General features: G+C 49.4%; 1 protein-coding gene and 1 long non-coding RNA gene across 9 annotated transcripts in view; one reads left to right on the top strand and one right to left on the bottom strand.

Moving 5' to 3' along the window:
* Nucleotides 1–22,481, top strand: part of Zan (zonadhesin) — a 112,040-nt gene that overhangs the window by 84,360 nt on the left and 5,199 nt on the right. For 4 of the 8 annotated variants that reach the window (NM_001107134.2, XM_039090053.2, XM_039090052.2 and 1 more), the window contains 18 exon segments: nucleotides 636–777; nucleotides 1,133–1,350; nucleotides 1,748–1,889; nucleotides 2,774–2,991; nucleotides 3,915–4,056; nucleotides 6,623–6,840; nucleotides 7,715–7,856; nucleotides 7,950–8,167; nucleotides 10,874–11,015; nucleotides 11,178–11,422; nucleotides 12,233–12,362; nucleotides 12,907–13,078; nucleotides 13,535–13,705; nucleotides 16,797–16,936; nucleotides 18,774–18,973; nucleotides 19,068–19,206; nucleotides 20,409–20,549; nucleotides 22,258–22,381. In NM_001107134.2, the coding sequence (NP_001100604.2) occupies nucleotides 636–777; nucleotides 1,133–1,350; nucleotides 1,748–1,889; nucleotides 2,774–2,991; nucleotides 3,915–4,056; nucleotides 6,623–6,840; nucleotides 7,715–7,856; nucleotides 7,950–8,167; nucleotides 10,874–11,015; nucleotides 11,178–11,422; nucleotides 12,233–12,362; nucleotides 12,907–13,078; nucleotides 13,535–13,705; nucleotides 16,797–16,936; nucleotides 18,774–18,973; nucleotides 19,068–19,206; nucleotides 20,409–20,549; nucleotides 22,258–22,381 (3,044 nt within the window). 8 annotated transcript variants of the gene reach the window in all.
* On the bottom strand, nucleotides 17,174–22,358 carry LOC134481172 (uncharacterized). The gene is made up of 2 exons (XR_010056499.1): nucleotides 22,220–22,358; nucleotides 17,174–19,315 (listed from the first exon to the last, which is right to left on the bottom strand). It is a non-coding gene; the product is annotated as an uncharacterized LOC134481172 (long non-coding RNA).

The raw sequence follows: 22,481 nt of genomic DNA on the forward strand, positions 1-22,481 counted from the left end.
AGGCAGGGGCTCTACCACTGAGCCACTCCCCCAGCCCCTCACTGGGGGATTCTAAGCAGGGGCTCTACCACTGAGCCTCGCTCCCAGTCCCTCACTGGGGGATTCTAGGCAGGTGCTCTACCACTGAGCCACGCCCCCAGCCCCTCACTGGGGGATTCTAGGCAGGGGCTCTACCACTGAGCCACACCCCCAACCCCTCACTGGGGGATTCTAGGTAGTCACAAGCCTACTGAGATAGACCAAAACTCCCGTTTGTAGAAGTCTCTTTCTTTCTTTTTCTTTTTTTAAAGATTTATTCATTTATTATATATCAGTACACTGTAGCTGTCTTCAGACACATCAGAAGAGGGCATCAGATCTCATTACAGATGGTTGTGAGCCACCATGTGGTTGCTGGGAATTGAACTCAGGACCTCTGGAAGAGCAGCCAGTGCTCTTAACCGCTGAGCCATCTCTCCAGCCCAACTCCCGTTTGTAATAGTTTTTCCAGTTTCTTTCCACTTATGATTGCTTGGCTCTACAGAGTGAAACCTGTTAACAGAGAGAACGATGTGAGTCCTTCAGACAGGACGTGAAGCTGTCTCCCCAGAACTGCCATCTCTATCTTCCTCTCTCCATGATTTCTGTATCTGTAGGCAGACAAGTCCTGGCTCACCAGAGGCTGTATCCAAAACTGTACGTGCAAAGGAGGGGACATTCATTGCTTGAATTTCAAGTGTCCCTTGGGGACCGAATGCAAGGACAGTGTTGATGGAAACAGTAACTGTGCCAAAATTGGTAAGGAAGCCATGGGAAAATGGAGGGGTATGATCATGGATAGATCTATCAGGAACAGGGCAGGAAGGAACTTAGTCTTCTGGGCCTAAGGGGTCAGGATACTAGGGACCACAGTGGAGAGGGGTCTGGGGACCTGTAACAGGGCATTGACTCTGTCTCTATTTCCTGATGGTTGGGTTCCCACACTGACTCTAGAGACACACTCTTCCTTCTTCCTTCTCTTAGGACTCAGGACACTGTTCGTTCTCACTATATGAATAAACTTGCCATTCTGCCTATCCTAGTTTCTTTATCCCCTCTTTCCTTAGGCACTCTCAAGCCCTATACGTGAATCTCATATCCTTGTACCCCACAGTTCTGCAATGCCCAGCCCACAGCTACCACACCAACTGCCTTCCCTCCTGTATCCCATCCTGCTCCAACGTGAATGGCCGCTGTGAGTTTACCAGCCTCAAAAACCCCTCTACCTGCATAGAAGGCTGCCTCTGCCAGTCTGGCTTTGTGTTCAATAAGGACAAGTGTGTCCACAGAACTCAGTGTGGCTGCAAAGACTCCCAGGGCACCCTCATTCCGGTGAGTGGACATAGAATTTGGGACCGGGGGGCCCCTTCCTTCTTCCCTCTGTCCTGTGAGCCTGGGATGTAAACCACTATAGCATTGGTCCTTGGAGTGGTTTAGCTCCTGCAGCAGGCTGGGGACATGCTCTACTGCTGAACCACATTCCACCCCACCCCTGGGGGATTCTAGGCACTCTTAAGGCAATGGCCTATCCCATCTTCTTCCTAGTGGAGTCTGCATAGGCCCTCTACACTCGATAGCTCTGAATTCAATCTTTTCCCCATGCTCCCTGCCTGTCTGCAGTTGGCTCAGTAGCTAAGGAACCTTCAGACAGGAGGCTAAGCCTGTCTCCTTAGAGCTGGCCCCTTTGTCCTTACTTCCTGCATCCTGCATCCTCCTGTGGCTTCTGTAGGCAGGTAAGAACTGGATTACCACGGGCTGTTCCCAGAGATGTACTTGCACGGCAGGACTTGTTCAGTGCCACGACTTCGAGTGCCCCTCAGGGACCGAGTGCCAGGACATCGAGGACGGCAACAGTAACTGTGCTGAAATCAGTAAGGCAGCCATGAGGGGAGGTGGAGAGACTGTCCCTAGACTGAGGAATCAGGGACCGGGGCAAGGAGCTTAGTCCCCTGGGCCTAAGAGGCCAGGGATAGGATGTAACATGGTGGGAAGGGATCCTGGGGACTATGGCTAGGCTGTGTCCCTTTACAGTGTTAGTCTCTCAGTGGTCAGCATCTTAGTTCATTTCTGAGGCTGTGATAAAATACTGCAATCCAAAGCCACTTGGGGACAAAGGGCTTCTTGCCCGCCGCTCACAGTTGCAGTACTAGTCTGTCACTGTGGGGAAGTCAAGGTGTCAGGAACTTAGAGAGTTACACAGGCACGGTTGAGAATGCTGGGCAATGCTTGCAGTAGTACTCTGCCTGCTTCCTCTACTGTACAGTCCTGGGCCTTCCACAGTGTACCTGGTCTGTCTATGCCACTTAAAGTGGTCAAGACACTTCCCCACCAGCATTTCCCTGCACCGATCTGACCAAGACGATACCTGACTAAGACTCTCTTTTAGATGATTCTACATTGCATCAAGTTGAGAGCTAAAGCTAACCATGAGAATCGGTGTCCCATGTTATCTTGGGAGATCCACCTTTTCTCACTTTCTTCACTCCGGGGTTCCCACACAGACCTTGTCAGTAAAGGCTTGCCCAACAGTTGCTTCTCGGTGTCAGTTTCTCACAATGAGTTGAGAAAAAACATTCTCTTTTTCCATCTGGACTTGTCACAAAGTCCTGCTCAGTCAATGTTTGCTGAATGAATAACAAAAGGAGGAAACCCCTGGCTTCCGTTAGCTCTTCTGCCCTGTCTTGTTTCTGTAGTCCCCGTGTCCTTGGGGGCCCTCTAGAAGTCTCCACTAACCTTGCTTTCCCTCCTTGCCTAGCTGTGCAGTGCCCGGCCCACAGTCACTACTCCAAATGCCTTCCTTCATGCCTGCCTTCCTGCTCCGACCCAGATGGCCTCTGCAAGGGCACGCGCCCCAAAGCCTCCTCCACCTGTGAGGAGGGCTGTGTCTGTCAGTCCGGCTATGTGCTGAGTAACGACACGTGTATACGCAGCAGTGCGTGTACCTGCAAGAACACCCATGGTGTTCTCATCCCCGTGAGTGGGCATGGAGAGAGGGCTTGGTGAGGGCTAAAGGACATTGCTTCCTGGGTGAGGACCTCAGGTCAAGTCCCCGTAATCCACTTAAGCTAGGCGTGGTATTCTACATCTCTAATCCCAGAGCTCCTACTGAAATACAGGAGGTGCAAACAGGACCACCCTCAGGGACTTGCAGGCTAGACATTCTGGTACATCATAGTGGTGAGCATCACGAGATCCAAGATGGGAGAGACGGGGGGACAGATAGACAAGAGACAGAACGAGAGACTGTTTCAGTGCAAGGTGAAATGCAAGAACCAACACGTGAAAATGTCCTCTGCCTAGGAAGCGCAAGGCCCTGGGTTCGGTCCCCAGCTCCGAAAAAAAGAACAAAAAAAAAAAAAAAAAAAAAAAAAAGAAAATGTCCTCTGACCTCCAGGAGTACATGCCCCGTTCACACACATACTCAAACACAAATGTGTGTGTGTTTTTTTTTTAAAGTGGGCTTGAGAGCCGTTTTCTCCTTTTCTCTGTCTTGCCGTGTGATTTTTCCTATCTATGTGGCTTGCCCTGTAGCTGAAGGTTGGCAGCTCTTGGTATATGCTAGACCAGTGTGTACTGCTGAGCCATACTCCCATCTCCTGGCTTGGGGATTCTAGGCAGTTGCTCAATCCCTGAACCACATCCCCAGCCCTGCTCTAAAGGGCTCTAGGCAAGTGCTCTGTCACTGAGCCATGCTCTCTGCTACTTACTGGGGATGGTAGTCAAGCTAAGGAATGTCCACAGCCAGAGGGGCAGCTGTTTTAAAAATATTTCCCACCCACCGATTGACTCAATAGACGTAGAGTCTGCAGACAGAGACAGCAAATGCGAGTCCTCGGACAGCTGCTATGTACAGGGCTGAGGTCCTCACTCCCGCTCTCGTCTTGCTGCTTCTACAGGAAGGCAAGACATGGGTCTCCAGGGGATGTACCAAGAACTGCACCTGCAAGGGAGGGACTGTCCAGTGTCAAGACTTCGGCTGCCCAACAGGGTCCCGTTGCATAGACAATAAAGATGGCAACAGTAACTGTGTCACCTACGGTAAGGAAACTGTAGGTTAGGGATATGGGCTCATGGATGGGAGAATCAAAGAAAGGACAAGAAGGAAATTAGTTCTCTGGAGACATACACAGACACACATACAGACACACATACACAGACTCACACACAGACACACACAGACACACACACAGACACACATACAGACACACATACAGACACACACAGACACACACACACAGACTCACATACAGACACACACAGACACACATACAGACACACACAGACACACACACAGACACACACACAGACACACATGCAGACACACATGTACAGACACACATACAGACACACACAGACACACATACAGACACACATATAGACACATACAGACACACAGACACAGGTATACACACACACAGAGACACACACACACAGCACATAGACACAGGCACACACACAGACACAGACACAGGCACACACACAGACACACAGACACAGGCACACACACACAGACACACATGTACAGACACACATATAGACACATACAGACACACACACGGACACACACAGACACAGACACAGGCACACACACAGACACACAGACACAGGCACACATATAGACACACACAGACACAGACACAGGTATACACACACAGAGAGACACACACACAGCACATAGACACAGGCACACACACAGACACACACAGACACAGACACAGGCACACACACAGACACACAGACACAGGCAACACACAGACACACATGTACAGACACACATATAGACACATACAGACACACGCACAGACACACACAGACACAGGCACACACACAGACAGACACACAGACACAGGCACACACACAGAGACACACATATAGACACATACAGACACACACACAGACACACACAGACACAGACACAGGTATACACACACACAGAGAGACACACACACACAGCACATACCCAGACACATAGACACAGGCACACACACAGACACAGACACAGGCACACACACAGACACACAGACACAGGCACACACACAGAGACACACATATAGACACATACAGACACACACACAGACACACACACAGACACACAGAGACACACAGACACAGGCGCGCGCACACACAAACAGACACAGGAACATACACAGAGACACACACACAGACACAGACACACAGACACAGGCACACACACAGACACAGGCACACACACAGACACACAGACACACAGACACAGGCACACACACAGAGACACACATATAGACACATACAGACACACACACAGACACACACAGACACAGACACAGGTATACACACACACAGAGACACACACACACAGCACATACCCAGACACATAGACACAGGCACACACACAGACACAGACACAGGCACACACACAGAGACACACATATAGACACATACAGACACACACACAGACACACACAGACACACACACAGACACACAGAGACACACAGACACAGGCGCGCACACACAAACAGACACAGGAACATACACAGAGACACACAGACACACACACACAGACAACAGACACAGGCACACACACAGACACAGGCATACACACAGACACATACACACACACACACACACAGAGACACACAGACACAGGCACACATATACAAACAGACACAGGAACATACACACAGACACACAGACACACACACACAGGCACACACACAGACACAGACACACAGACACAGGCACACACACAGACACACATGTACAGACACACACACAGACACAGGCACACACACAGACACACATGTACAGACACACACACACACAGACATACAGACACACACACAGACACACAGGCACACACACAGACATGTACACACAGACACACACACAGACACCACAGACACACAGAGACACACAGACACAGGCGCGCGCACACACAAACAGACACAAGAAGATACACACAGACACACAGACACACACACACAGACACAGACACACAGACACAGGCACACACACAGACACAGGCATACACACAGACACACACACAGACACACAGAGACACACAGACACAGGCACACACACAAACAGACACAGGAACATTCACACAGACACACAGACACACACACAGACACACAGGCACACACACAGACATGTACACACAGACACACACACAGACACACAGAGACACACAGACACAGGCGCGCGCACACACAAACAGACACAGGAACATACACAGAGACACACAGACATACACACACAGACATACACACAGACACACAGGCACACACAGACACACAGACACACACAGATACAGGCACACACACAGACACACAGAGACACACAGACACACACACAGACACACAGACACAGCACACACACACACAAACAGACACAGGAACATACAGACATACAGACACACACACAGGCACACACACACAGCACACACACACACACACACACACACACACACACACACAGAGTCAATGCTGAGTAAATGTTTGCTGATGAATAAAAAAAGGGGGCAGGGGAAACCGTAACCTTTTTTGGTTGTTCTGTGCACCCTTTTTAACATGGTTTCTGCTTTCTTGGGCTCCACATTCTTGCTAATCTCCTTCCGCCCCACAGCTCTGAAGTGCCCAGCCCACAGCCTCTACACCCACTGCCTTCCCTCCTGCCTGCCTTCCTGCTCGGACCCAGAGGGCCTCTGTGGGGGCACCAGCCCTGAAGTCCCCTCCACCTGCAAGGAGGGCTGCTTCTGTCGATCCGGCTACGTGCTGCATAACAACAAGTGTATGCTTAGAATTCACTGTAACTGCAAAGACAGCCAGGGTAGCCTCATCCAGGTGAGCGGGCATGGGGACCGCAAGGGGGCGTGGGAGCTGGCTCAGTGGATAAAATGCTTGCTGCACAAGTGTGAAGACCCGAGTTTGAATCCCCATGACCCATAGAAGCTGGGCACAGCTGACTGGGGCACCAGTTGTCCTACTGTAATATAGAAAGTGAAGCTAGGAAAAGTCCCAAGAAATGTAGGTACTAACTCTGGTGGTATACACAAGCAGTAAATAATGGAAGCAAGGACCAACACTTAACTAAGGTCTACCCTCAACATGGCTGGATGTGCGCGCGCACACACACACACACACACACACACACACACACACACACACACACACGGCATTCTAGTAAGGCTGAATTATGCCCACAGTCCCAGTGGCAATTTTAAAAACTCTTTCCCATCTCTAGTCGGTTGACTCAATAGATATGGAACCTACGGATTCAGAGGACTAATGCAAGACCCTCGAGCAGGACCTTCCAACCAGGGAGCCTGCAGGGAACTAACCTAGGTCCTCTGCACACGTTACAGTTGTGCAGCTTGGTCTTCCTGTGGGACCCTTAGCAATGGGAGCAGGAGCTGTGTCTGACTGTTGGGACCTTTGGGACCCTTTCCACCACTGGGTCGCCTTATCTTTCCTCAATAGAAGAGAAGGTGCCCAGTCTTACTGAAACTTGACATTGATGACTGGTTGATATCTACCCATGGAGCCTGGCCTTTTTCTGAGGAGAAACTGACATGGGAGTGAGGGTGGTTGGAAGGAAAAGAGGGACAACTGTGGTTGGGATGTAAAATAAAATTTCCAAACAGACCCTGGGATAGAAAACTAAGCTCATCTCCTAGAACCAGCCCTTCTGTTCTCTTCCTTCCTGTGGCTTCTGCAGGTCGGCCAGACACGGATCTCCTCTGGGTGTTCCCAGATTTGTGAATGCAAGAAAGGATCCTTTCAGTGCCAAAGTTTTAAGTGCCCCTCAGGGACCCAGTGTGAGGAGAACGAAGACGGCAGCCATAACTGTGTCTCCAGCAGTAAGGGAGCCTGTGGGAAGGGAGGGATGGGGCCAGCTCCTGACTGGAGGAGCCGAGGCATGGCGTGAGCCCTGTTCTCCCTCCACCCCATAGCTATGAAGTGCCCCGCCAACAGCCTCCGCACCAACTGCCTCCCTTCCTGTCTACGTTCCTGCTCCAACCCTGATGGCCACTGTGAGGGCACCAGCCACAAAACCCCCTCCACCTGCAGGGAGGGCTGTGTCTGTCGACCTGGCTACCTGCTCGATAAGGACACGTGTGTGCGCAAAGACCAGTGTGACTGCAAAGATATCAAGGGCGACATCATCCCGGTGAGTTGGTGCAGACATGGACCGTGGGGTTGGGGCACTCACTGCCTTTGTCAGTCTTGGATGCCCCTGTGTTTATAAGGCCCCGGACTATGAAGGCTGTTAGGATGTAGACTGGATATTTTTTTTTCCTTTTTAAAGACAAGAACTCATACAGGTCAGGCTGGTCTCAGACTGACTGGATCGCCAAAGATGACTTTTGAGTTCCTGATCCTCCTGCTTTCGAGTCCTGAGTGCTAGGGGCTGTTCTAGCACCCCTAGGTTGTGTGGTACTCAGGGCTCAGTGCATCATAGGCAAGCACCCTATCCATTGAGCAACCCAGCCCTCACAGACTGGGAATCGTGTCAGAGACTTCCCACAGCTGACACACCAGGGTGGAGGTGCACAAAACAGACAGAAACCTGGTGCTTCCTCTCCCCCTCTGCAAACGAATCCACTAACCCCTCCTGAGCAGTGTATTTAAAACAATGGGAGGGGTTGGGGATTTAGCTCAGTGGTAGAGCACTTGCCTAGCAAGCGCAAGGCCCTGGGTTCGGTCCCCAGCTCCAGAAAAAAAGAAAAAATAAAAATAAAACAATGGGAACACATTGCAGACACCTTGGGTCCTGCTGCTGGGGAGGTGAGAGCAGGAAGGTCAGAAGTGGAAGAAAAACGCTCAGCTATATAGTGACTTCGAGACTGGCCTGCACTACTTAAGACCTTTTCTCAACTAAACCCAGCAAAAGGCCAAGAACAGTGTCTTGAGAAGGGCTCCACGGTACCAAGATGCAAACGGCACTTGCAACTGTTTTCTGGAGAAAGCCTGTTCCATCAGCTCCTGGGCATGCACGGGAATGGATATTCTTGGTTCCAGGACACCCTAGAGATACCCAAATACAAAGACGTTCAAGGGTTGGGGATTTAGCTCAGTGGTAGGCCCTGGGTTCGGTCCCCAGCTCCGAAAAAAAGAAAAGAAAAACAAAAAACCAAACCAAAACAAACAAACAAACAAACAAACAAAAAACAAAGACGTTCAAGCCCCGTATAAAGTGAGGTAGTAGTCCTGGGCGTGCAGCATAGCGGGCAGAAGATTGGTCTAGCACACAGAGTTCTGGGTTCGACCCCCAGCACCACATAAACCAGCGTGGTAATGCACACCTGTCACCCTAGTGTCGGGAAGATAAGAAGCAGAAGGATCAGGGGCTGGGGATTTAGCTCAGTGGTAGAGCACTTGCCTAGGAAGCGCAAGGCCCTGGGTTCGGTCCCCAGCTCCGAAAAAAAGAACCAAAAAAAAAAAAAAAAAAAGAAGGATCCGAGTTCAAAACCCTCTCTGACTACAGAGGCAACTGGAGGTCAGCCTGGTCTACAAGGGACTCTGTTTCAAAACACAAGAAGCAATGTTCAGGCCATCTGGCACCCGGTCCCCCTTGGTCTCAGGGTTGTTTCTCTCCTTCCTCCCTCGCCACTCCATATGTGTCCCTCCAAAGCTGCCCAGTCGGTTGAGAAGCACTGTGTTTTGTCGAGGGTATCCTATACCTGGGCTTCCCTGCTGAGAACCTTCTAACCTCCCAATCAGAACTGGGCAGACAGCTCAGTCAGTGTTTGCCTTGCAGGGTGTCGGTTTGATTCCTAGAACCCTGTAGAGAAAGCCAGGCGTGGGCCAAGGGGATGCCTCGGCAGATAAATGCACATTATCCCACAAAGCCCTTTGGCCCCAGATACCCACATAGTGGGAAAACAAAATGGACTCCTGAAAGAGATGTCCTCTGCCTTCCACACACACGCTGTGGCATCCACGTGCACAGTCAGTGTGTGGGCTTTTTCTTGTCTAAAGTCAGGTGTAGTTGTGTTTATTGTAATCCCAGAACTGAAGAGATGGAGACTGGAGGGTTCCTGAGGTTCACCGGCCCCTCAACATAGTCTCAAAACGTAATGAGACCCTGCCTCCAGGAACCAGACAGAACTCCCGAGGAATAAGCTTGCCCTTTGGCCTCCACAACATGCATACGTATATATGTGAAAAAACACACACATGAGCACATGCACACATACATCCACCGAACTATACCATAGTGCTTGTATAGCTTTCTATAGGTTTTACATAATTCTACAGGAGTTATAATGACCAGGACTAGGTAAATGTTATACAAATAGTTCTATTGTATTATTTGGGGGTAATAATGACATAAAATACAGATAGATTCTTTTCTTTCTAGAACCTAGGGCCTAATCCATGCTAGGCACTAACTCTACCACTGAGCTCCTCACTGGGGGATTCTAGACAGGTGCTCTACCCCTGAGCCATGCCCCAGCCCCTCACTGGGGGATTCTAGTCAGGGGCTCTACCATGGAGCCACGCCCCCAGCCCCTCACTGGGGGATTCTAGGCAGGGGCTCTGCCACTGAGCCACGCCCCCAGCCCCTCACTGGGGGATTCTAGGCAGAGGCTCTACCACTGAGCCACGCCCCCAGCCCCTCACTGGGGGATTCTAGGCAGGGGCTCTACCACTGAGCCACGCCCCCAGCCCCTTACTGGGGAATTCCAGGCAGGGGCTCTACCACTGAGCCACACACCTAACCACAGATGCAAATCTCTTCAAGCATTTTCCTCCAGTAGTTGGTTGACTTAATCAAGTTGGAACCTGTAGGGCGGGAGGGCAACGATAAACCCTTCACACAGGAAGCTAAGCCTTCTCTTTAGAATGGCCATCTCTGTCCTCACTTCTGCAGGCAGGCAAGACCTGGATCTCCAGCGGCTGCACCCAGAGCTGTGCTTGCACGGATGGGGTTATTCAGTGCCAGAATTTCATCTGCCCGTCAGGGTCCCACTGTCAGCACAATGATGATGGCAGCAGTGACTGTGCAGCCAACAGTAAGGGAGCCATGGGGGAGCGGGAAGGTGGGTAGGGTGCCCCATAGCTGAAAGAGTCAGAAACAGGGCTGGGTGAGGGTGATCAGAGCACCCCAGTGGGGAAGGTTCCGGAAGACCAGTAACAGGGCTGAGGTCCTTTTCAACAGTCACACTTCTTGACAGAGCTGGAAAAATGTACCATCTTTGGGGACCCCTATTACCACACGTTCGATGGCTTCACCTACCGCTTCCTGGGTCGTATGAACTACTATCTCATAAAGACACTGGACAAGCTCCCAAGAGGGATTGAGCCGCTGATCATGGAGGGGCGCAACAAAATATCCCCCAAGGGGAGCTCAACCTTGCACGAAGTGACCACCATCGTCTACGGCTATAAAATCCAGCTCCAAGAAGGCCTGGGGGTTTTGGTGAGTAAGAGGCAGGACTGGGCCTGAAGGAACCCAAGGAGACTACTGTAGGCCACCTGGGTCTGGCAAAGCCTGAGTACGCCACTGTCAGGAAGTTCAATAGACGTCAGAGTTGGCCTTATGTCATGGAGAAAGGTGGCATAGGGCAGTAAGGCTAAACACAGGGCTGAGAGGGCCGAGAGGAGAGATGGGGGAGGGGTGGTGCACATGTTGAAAATGGAGCATGTGTGTGTGTGTGTGTGTGTGCGTGTGCATGTGTGTGTGTGTGTGTGTGTGTGTGTGTGTGTGCCATACATGTATGAGTACCCACAGAGGCCAGGAGAAGGTACCGTGTACTCTGCAGGCCAACTCTCAGATAGTTGTGAGCAGCTCCACGAGGATTCTGGGAAGCAGATGCAGTCCTCCAGCAGAACAGCAAGCCCTGTTCACCAACGAGCCATCCCTCTAGCACCTACACTTACCTATATCACGTGTGTATAGGAATGGGCGTGCATGTGCCGTAGTGCACGTGTGGAGGTCAGAGGACAACTTGGAGGAGTCTGTTCTCTCCTTGCACCGTGTAGGTCCTAGAAATCAGACTCGGGCCCTCTGGGTTAGTGTCAAGGACCGCTCTACCCACTGAGCCATCTTTTGAATTTTCCCAAGGGAGGAACTGGGGTAGGAAAGGGAGGTCTCTAGCACTTGGGTAGTGAAGACTCTGGAATGACATCATGCTGTGGTGAGGAGAGTTGGGTAGGGGCAGGTACAGACAGGAGCAAGAGAAGGTGTGGCCCACCAAACACGCTCTGCAGCCGCGGTCTTCCGTTTAAGGTCAACAATCAGAAGGTGTCGGTGCCCTATAATCCTAATGAGCACCTGCGGGTCATCTTGCGGGCTCAACGGCTGCTTCTCGCCACTGACTTTGAAATGGTGCTGGACTTTGACGGAAAGCACAGCGCAGGTAACAGACAGGGACGCCGACGGCAGAAGGCTCTCTCTGTGCCAGGGGTGCTGGCTCCCACCTGTAACCCCAGCCGTCAGGAACGGAGGCAGGACAGTTTTCCATGCTACCCAGGGCTTATAGCCTGTCTCAAAGAAACCAATCAAACCCGAGCCAAAAAAGAACAGACAGTGCAGGGTGCTGTGGAGCACATCTAATCTTAGCACTTAGGAGGTAGATATAGGAATATCAGGAGTTCGAGGCTAGCCTCAGCTGCATAGCAGGTTTGAGTCCAGCTTGGGCTATCTGAGACCCTGTCTTAAAAATGAAAACAAAAACCAACCAACAGAAACAACAGCAATCAAAAGATGGAAATAAAACAATAAAACTAATTGCCACAGGAAATAGGAGCCCCATTCCTGGGATGGAGAGTGGAAAGGTGCAGCTCACACAGGTTGTGGGGAGAAGGGTCAAACTCGGGAATAGAGCCCTCAGCTTCAGAGGGGCTCTCGTTATGACAGAGGACAGCGTCGAGCTCACTACAGGGCACTCCTTCTTCCTGCAGTGATCTCCTTGCCTACCACATACCGTGGGCTGATACGGGGCCTGTGTGGAAACTATGACAAGGACCAAACCAATGACTTCATGTTGCCCAGTGGAGAGGTCACCTCAAACGTCCATGTCTTTGGCAACAGTTGGGAGGTGAAGGTGATGCATGCCTTCTTCCGATTCCCAAGGTGAGGGCTGGGGATCAAGGAGATGAGCAAGACTCTCTTTCACGGGAGGCATAAAGGGTTGAGCATAGGACCTTGTGCATGCAACCACTGAGCCACACTCCTCACCCATTACTGGGAATAAAAGTACTCATTACTGAGCCACGCCCCCAGCCCCTCACTGGGGGATTCTAGGCAGGGGCTCTACCACTGAGCCACGCCCCCAGCCCCAGAATCCCACTGGGGGATTCTCTTCAGGTAACCACCCTCTAAGCTGGATATCTCCTAGCCAGCAAGTCTTTTCCGTTCCCTTTACCCTCAGCACTGAGGCACCTTCTGCCACTTGGTCTATTTAGTGACCATTGGGAATAACTGCTCATTGGAAATACCCATGGTGCCTTGTCCCTCCCTCTACCTTTCTCTGGACTTGTCCTTTCTCCTTCCTGAGCCTCACGCAGCCCCTTCCCCTCCTTACTTCAGGGCCCTACCAGAAGAAGGGGGAAGAGAGGAAGAACCTGACCTTCTGCAATCAGAATGCAGCCCAGAGCAGACAGCACTCATCGGCAGTACCCAGGCCTGTAGGGTGCTGGTGGACCCCCAGGGCCCCTTTGCTGCATGTCACCAGATTATAGCTCCAGAACCCTTCAAGCAGTGAGTCACAGGCCCAGTACTTAGAAGAGTGTTCTGGATTCCTGTCCGGTTTTCTTCCCCGACCTCTCTAGCTCTGCTGGCTTGGTTCTTTTCTCTCGTGGCCTTGATTCCTACTGACTCCCTCACTCTGTCCGCTGTCTCTCTGCAAGCAAATGGCCCACCCCCAGCTCTACCTCTAGCCCACAGACTTTCTGTGTGAGGTTCCAGGCTCCTCTTCTCTATTTTTAATGTTTTATTCTGATTTACTAGGGCCTCATGTAGCCCAAGCTAATACATACCTAAAGATGACCTTGAACGTCTGATCTTTCTGCCTCCACCTCCCAAGTGCTGGGATTATAGGTGAGCACCACCATGTATACAGGGGATGGAATCAGAGCTTCATGCATGCTAAGCAAAGACTCTACCAACTAAGCTGCATCCCCATCCTGCTTGCTTTTATCTATCATCTGTCTATCTATCTATCTATCTATCTATCTATCTATCTATCTATCATTCTATCACCTATCATCTATCACCTATCTATCATCTATCACCTTTCTATCTATTATCTATCTATCACCTATCGTCTATTTATCTATCTATCTATCTATCTATCTATCACCTATCTATCTATCACCTATCTATCACCTATCTATCTATCATCTATCTATCACCTATCTATCTATCACCTATCTATCTATCGCCTATCACCTATCTATCATCTATCTATCTATCTATCTATCTATCTATCTATCTATCATTCTATCACCTATCATCTATCTATCACCTATCTATCATCTATCTATCATCTATCTATCTATCACCTATCTATCGTCTATTTATCTATCTATTGCCTATCACCTATCTATCATCTATCTATCTATCTATCTATCACCTATCTATCATCTATCTATAATCTATTTATCTATCATCTATCTATCACCTATCTATCATCTATCTATCTATCACCTATCTATCTATCGTCTATTTATCTATCTATTGCCTATCACCTATCTATCATCTATCTATCTATCTATCTATCTATCTATCTATCGCCTATCTATCATCTATCTATAATCTATTTGTCTATCATCTATCTATCTATCTATCTATCACCTATCTATCTATCATCTATCTATAATCTATTTATCTATCATCTATCTATCATCTATCTATCACCTATCTATCACCTATCTATCATCTATCTATCTATCATCTATCTATCTCTATCTATCATCTATCTATCTATCATATCTATCTATCATCTATCTATCAATCTATCATCTATCTATCTACCACATCTATCTATATCTATCTATCATCTATCTACCTATCTATCGGGATTTGTGGGGGATATCTACATACCATGTAAATTTATGTAGGTCACAGATCAAATTCAAATGTCCTTCCAGAGCCATCCACTTTGGTTTTTATCTCTTGCTTTCTTTCCTTTTGTGTCAGTGTGGATGTGAATATGTGTGGCCAAGGGACCAGAGTTGAAAATCGGGCATCCTGACCTGTTACACTCTTCCTTCCTTATTCCTTTGAGACTGAACCTCTCTCACTGAACCTGCAGCTCACTATCTTTTGGCCAGGCTGTGGGAGAGTGAGTGTCATTGATCCTTCAGTCCTCACTGTCCACAGAGCAAGGGTTTGAGGCATGTGCTTGGGATTCAAACCCAGATCCTCATCTTGAACAGCAGTTGCTTTTATCCAGTGAACATCGCCCCAGTTTCTACTGCTGGGACCTTCCTGGTATCACAGGGTTTCCTGGGGAGGCAGTGATGGGGGCATTGGTGGTTGCGGTGGCAAAAGTACCTTACTTTTGCTACATTTTTTTCTTTAACTCTTTGCTATTTTCAGGTCTAGTGCAGCTGACTTCTGGTAATTAACTCCTGCTGTTCCACAGCAGGGCATTAAGGAAAAAAGGCTTAATTGCTAGGGCTGTTTGCTTTCTGGCTCAAGAATCCCTGGTCAGGCCAGAGGCTTGGAGTTTGTTTTCTCTTCCTGAGCCAGAGAGAAGAGAGAAAGGAGAGTCACCATCTTAGAAAAAACACACTCTCTGGATGTACAGGAAATGGCTACACTCCAATTCCTATTAGTGCTTTTAGACAGAAAGTTCCTTGTAGATAAAATGTTACAGAAAAGGAGAGTTACAAAGGGAGGCCAAGAGTGAGTTCAAAGCAGTGCTTCATTCTATCAGCTCATTATAAGTTCAAAGCAACAGTTTCACGTGGCCTTGCTTTATCATAGTGCACACCTGTGGCTTCATTCTTGGCCCTGACCTAGAATGAATGTTTTTCCTTGATCACAAATATGTTTCAATCCTATTTCTCTTCTTAGTATAATTGTGAAAGCTCTTTGTATTCCTTATTTTGCTGTATTTACTTCGTATTCTATGAGGAGGGGGCACATTCTATTCTTGATTCTGACTTTATTATGTCTTTCTGGCAAAGCAATTAAAACCAACTTCTTAAAACTTTATTTGAATCAGATTAGAAATTCTATAAAGTCATTAATTCATCTAAACAGCATTAATTTATGAAGGTTCGTCTTCAAGTTGATCTGCAGGAAATTTCCTTAATAGGGTGGGCTGATGCTATGTGATGCTGACATTAGGCGATGTCACAGTGACAGGACAGGCATAGCAGCAGCAGGAAGCAATCCTGGGATGAAGTCTCTGAGGATCCTGCATTTCAGAGTGTACCCATCGCAGGCCATGCAAAATGGCGGTCCATCTCCAGAAAACTCACTTGCATGCCTTGGTCTTTCCTAGATGGCTTCTGACATTCTACCTTGTTTTCTGAGAAGAAGTTTCTAACTCAAACCCAAAGCTTATAGGCTAATCTGGCTGGCCAGTGAGTTTCAGGGACCCTCCTGTCTCCCCTTCCCAGCACTGAGACTACAAACACAAAGGCATCACCACACCCTGCTTGTTCTTAACATGGATACCAGTAATCAAACAGGTCTTTGTTCTTGCAAGGCAAGCGCTCTGTCAGCTGAGCCATCTCCCAGTTCCCAACCTCTCACCTGGGTCCTTTATCAGCAAGGCTTTTTCTCTTTGGCTGCCCTCTCTAATGGCACCTGCTACATCCATCCCCTTCTACCCCAGGCGCTGTATATCGGATATGTGCACTGGCTGGAAGACCAAGGAAGAGGAGGAACTGCGATGTCGCGTCCTCGGTGGCTATGCCATCATTTGCCGGGATGCAGGTGCCAACATGACTGGTTGGCGGGACCAGGCACACTGTGGTGAGGCTCTGACTCCTTAGCCACTCTACCCCTGGTTCAATTCTGCTGCTGCTGCCCACCACCCTCACCACGGCCTTCTGGCCTTGGCCTTGGTTCTTCCACCCCCAGGTTCAAGACAACTGATTCCAGATGGACCCTTCTCCCACCCACTCCTCCACTGCCCAATCACATTCCTCCTCCTCCTCTGCCTCATATTTTTGTTGTGTTTTCTCTTCTTTTAATTTTTTCATATGTGCATGTGTGTGTGTGTGTGTGTGTGTGTGTGTGTGTGTGTGTGTGTTGTGTTTATGTGTTTTTGGGTGTGTGCATGCATATGTGTGGAGACCAGAGAATAGGAGCCATTTACCTTGTACTTTTGTTTAGGGGGCAGTTACATGTATTTGTGTGTGTGTGTGTGTGTGTGTTCATGCACGCGTTGGTTCTCTTCTACCACGTGGGAGGGATCTAATGTAGGCCGCCTTTACCAGGTCTTACTACCCACCATGGTGTTTTGAGCCGGGGATCTGTCTCACTAGGACCCAGAGCCTAGTGACTACGTTAGGCTGGCTGCCTAGTGAGTCCCAATGTCCTCAGGTCTCCACCTCCCCAGAACTGAGATTACCAGCACATGACACCACACCTGCCTAGGAATTGAACTCAGGTCCTCATGCTTGAAGTACTTTTTTTTTTTTTAAAGATTTATTTATTTTATTTTTGAGTACACTGTAGCTGTCAAAGGGCATCCGATCCCATTACAGATGGTTGTGTCGGGCTGGAGAGATGGCTCAGCGGTTAAGAGCACTGTCTGCTCTTCCAGAGGTCCTGAGTTCAATTCCCAGCAACCACATGGTGGCTCACAACCATCTATAATCAGACCTGGTGCCCTCTTCTGGCCTTCAGGCGTACATGCAGGCAGAAAGCTGTATGATGTATACATAATAAATAAATGTTTAAAAAAAAAATACAGATGGTTGTGAGCCACCATGTGGTTACTGGGAATTGAACTCAGGACCTCTGGAAGAACAGTCTGTGCTCTTAACTGGTGAGCCATCTCTCCAGCCCTGCTTGAGGTACTTTTACTGGCTTAGCTATCTGTCAGCTCCTGGTTTATGCTTGGGGGGTGGCTTTTTAAAAAAGATTTTATGTGACGTATACCTATGAAAGCTTTGTCTGCATACATTCTGTGTACCATGTGCAACCAGTCACACCCACAGAGGCTAGAAGATGCCCTGGAATTAGAGTTCAGGAGGGTGCTGAGCTGCTGTGTAGGAACTGGGAATTGAACCAGGATTCTCAGCAAGTGCTCTTAACTGTGGAGCCACCTCTCTAGCTCCTGTTTTTGGCTCTAGGAGACAGAATCTCACTCCGTAAACCTAGCTGGCCTCAAACTCATGGTAGTCTTTCATCTAAACAGCATTAATTTATGAAGGTTCGTCTTCAAGTTGATCTGCAGGAAATTTCCTTAATAGGGTGGGCTGATGCTATGTAATGCTGACATTAGGCGATGTCACAGGGACAGGACAGGCATAGCAGCAGCAGGAAGCAATCCTGGGATGAAGTCTCTGAGGATCCTGCATCTCAGAGTGCACCCATCGCAGGCCGTGCAAAATGGCAGTCCATCTCCAGAAAACTCACTTGCATGCCTTGGTGCCCACCCTTCCAGTCTTCATCTGTTTCCATCTTGTCTTGTGCCCCAGACAAACTCTTCAAACAGACCTGGCCCGCTTGTTCTGGACTCCCTGTCGGCAGGGATCTCTGTTGGGTGACCTTATCCCCCCCCCCTTTTTCTTGCCCACTAGTCCCTTTATCTGTTTGGACCCAAGCCAGCCAGCTCCTAACTATGTTTCTGTCCCCTCAGCCATGACGTGTCCTGCCAATACTGTGTATCAGAGCTGCATGACACCCTGCCCAGCAACCTGTGCCAAATTTGTGACCCCCAAGGTCTGTGAAGGCCCCTGCGTGGAAGGCTGTGCCAGTCTCCCAGGCTACATCTACAGTGACACACAGAGCCTCCCAGTGACGCACTGTGGCTGCACCACCAATGGCATCTATTACAAGGTCCGGATGGCAGAGAAGCCTGGGAGCCCAGGTGCAGAGAATGGGATGCCGGATGAGTCTAGACCGTCTCCTGTCTTCACCTCCTCTCTTCCAGCTGGGTGACAGCTTCGTAACTAACAACTGCTCCCAGCGCTGCTCCTGTGCAAGCCGAGGGATCCTGCTGTGCGAGCCCTATGGCTGCAGAGGTGGAGAGTCCTGCATGGTGGCCAACTTTACTCGAGACTGCTTCCGGGGTGAGCCTGGGTCCTTCTGGTCTCCAAAGCTAGGGAAGGGATAGCCTCCCTCTCCCCCTATCCTCCGTTGGCTGGGGTTCCCGCTTGGTCTCGGGAAGTCTGCACCTTCCTTTGGAGGGAGGGGTGAAGAAAAAGTATTTATTACCTGACATGCAGCGCTTGGCCCAGAATCAACCTCAACCCTTACGTGGTGGAAAGTATGACACCCCACTTTATGAGCCATAAAAATAGGGTTGCATCCAAGCGTGGCAGTGGGCACACCTTTAATCCTGGCACTCAGGAGACAGGGGCAGGCGGGTCTCTGTGAGTGTGGTCTGGTCTGCATAGAAGGTCAGACAGGAGTACATAGTGGGGACCTTGTCTCTCTGAAAGGCTAGAGAGACAGTTTGTAAAGTGCTTCCTGCACAGACCTAAGGGACCTGAGTTGGGTCTCTACAACCATGTTTAAAAAGCTAAGCGCGGCTGACGGTTGGCTCAGGGTTAAGTGCGCTTGTTGCTCTCGCAGAGGTCCCAGGTTCAGTTCCCACTACCCACACCATAGCTGCCAACTGCCTGTAACTCCAGTTCTGGCCTCTGGGGGCACCAGATACACACGTGGGACACACACATACACAAGCAGGCACTCACACACATAAAATGGATCTCTACGGGCTTGCCCGGGCTTTCAGCCTAGATGAATCGGTGAGCTCCAGGTTTCCGAGAGACCCTGTCTCTAAAGAGGACAAAGCAGATGGCAACTGCGGACTGACCTTCACATGCACACGCACACGCATCCTAAGGCACGCACGTACGCACAGAGAAGGAAACTGGAGGCTCCAGGCAAATTCTCCAGACCCAGGGTAGCAGAGCTAAGTGTAGATTGCCATAGATTGCCGAGCGAACCCCAGGTCAGGCTCCAGTGACTGCTGCCTTCTCCCCTGGGCCCTGTCCCTCTGCCAGGTGTCTCCTGCACTGTGAGTATCCTCTTTTTTTTTTTTTTTTAAGATTTATTAATTTATTATATGTAAGTACATTGTAGCTCTCTTCAGACACACCAGAAGAGGGCATCAGATCCCATTACAGATGGTTGTGAGCCACCATGTGGTTGCTGGGATTTGAACTCAGGACCTCTGGAAGAGCAGTCAGTGCTCTTAACCACTGAGCCACCTCTCCAGCCCTGTGAGAATCCTCTCGGTACCCACTCACACCTTCTGCCCTTTCAGACAGCCCGTGTCTGCAGAACCCCTGTCACAATGATGGCCGGTGTGAGGAGCGAGGGGCTGCCTTCATCTGCCACTGTGACTTTGGTTATGGAGGAGAATTCTGCACAGAGCCTCGAGATGTCACCACCAGGAAAAAGCTAGGTAACAGCCACTTCCCCATATCGTAATATCTGTTATATCATAGGTTTTGATAGAGATGACATGGATAACACATAGTATTAATCTATCACAAGATATTACATATAATAAGCAAGACATCATAGACAATAGCCTACATCAGATACCATATATGATATATAAGATACATAATTACATCTCACATATACAGTTTATGGTTATATATAAATATTTTGGGTGTATTATACTAATATATGTTAAATGTGTAATGTATAAATTATGTTAATATGCTATATATTTTAGATAACATGAGTAAGATACTATTAGTTATATAATATTTTCATATAATATTATATTTTACATACATGTTGTGGAGGTTGGATAACAACCCAAGGAGAACACTCTCTTTCCTTCCACTATGTGAAACCCTCAGTCCAACTCGGGGCTCTAGCCTGGTGCCAAGCGCCTATGCCTCTGTCTCACCAGGTCATGTATTTTACACTATATAACATATGTGTAACATTCAGGGACAGTGGCACAGGTGTGTAATACTACTATGTTGGTGGTGAAGACAAGAAGATTGGGAGTTCAAGGCCATCTTCAGCTATATAGTGAGACTGAGGCTAGCCCGGTTATATGAAACCTTGTATCAGTTAAAACCCCCTAAAATATGTATTACATAATATTACATAGAAAACGTAATAGAGATGATGTCGCTGTGTGATTCCCCCAAACAGCGTGACAACAGTCCTCAGTGGTCCTTCTCCCATCTCCTAATGGAACAGTCTGGAATCTTCCCTCTGAACCCTAACACTCCTTTTGTGGTGGTGGTGGTGGTGGTGGTGGTGGTGGTGGTGGTGGTGGTGGTGGTGGTGTGTGTGTGTGTATGTGTGTGTGTGTGTGTAAGAAGAGAGGGAGAGAAGGAAGGAGGGACGGAGAGGGGAGTGATCAGTGAGGTAGGAGGGTTGGTCAGCCTGAGCTCAAGGCCAGTCTGCCTGGGCTACATAGTGAGTTCCGGGATAGCCTAGGTGCGAGCAAGGCCCTATCTCAAAAGATCAAGACAGCGTGTGTGGGAGAGCTCCACACGACACCTGGCATGGACAGCCCTGGTGAAGTCCTGTGGGGGCTGTGACTGGAAATAGTAAGGACTACTGAGTGAGAATATTCAAACCTTCAAGTCCCTAAGCCTCCCTGAGGGAGAACTAGACACCCAGAGATCTAGGAGGACAAGATGCCTTCCTTAATCTAACAGCAAAGTACCAAAAAGAGGTGCTACTTCCAATATCCCCAGTCTCCCGCCCTCTCACTGTCCCTGTTGTGCATGGGGGAGGGGGAGTGAGTATGCACAGGCACCGTGTGCATGTAGAGGCCAGGGGACAACCTTGCGTATGGATGCTGAGATATCTTATTTACGACATGGACTCTTAGACAGGCTGGCTCGGGGGTAAAGGTGAATTTGATCCCAGGGCCCCACAGAACTGCAGGTTATCCTCTGGCCTCCACAGGAACATGCTCATAAACACACACACACATGCACGCACACATGTGCACACACACATGCATGCACGCATGCACTCACACACGCATGCAAATACACATGGTCTTCACCTCACATCTTGCTCTTGCTGGGATCACAGGCTTGCACTACCACAACCAGCTGTGATATCTGTTCTTGTTGAGGTAACGTTACCCACCAAGCCAATGCCCCGGTGCCTTTGCTGTCTCCTTTCAGAAGCATCCAGCTTAGTGGCCATCCTGCCAGGGGTGCTTGTGATGGTGTTAGTCCCGGTCCTACTGCCCAGAGTGTATGTTTACATGGCGACAAGAACTACCATGGCGAGGAGGAGGAGGAAAGGGTAAGTCCCGGTCTGGGGAGGAAGTGGTGGAGGATAGTTGATGGGTGGGGCCTAATGCACACAGAAGCCGTGCTCCCCATCTGTTCCTCACTTCCTCTAG

Source organism: Rattus norvegicus, chromosome 12 (assembly GCF_036323735.1).
Source record: "Rattus norvegicus strain BN/NHsdMcwi chromosome 12, GRCr8, whole genome shotgun sequence".
Taxonomy (NCBI): Eukaryota; Metazoa; Chordata; class Mammalia; order Rodentia; family Muridae; genus Rattus; species Rattus norvegicus.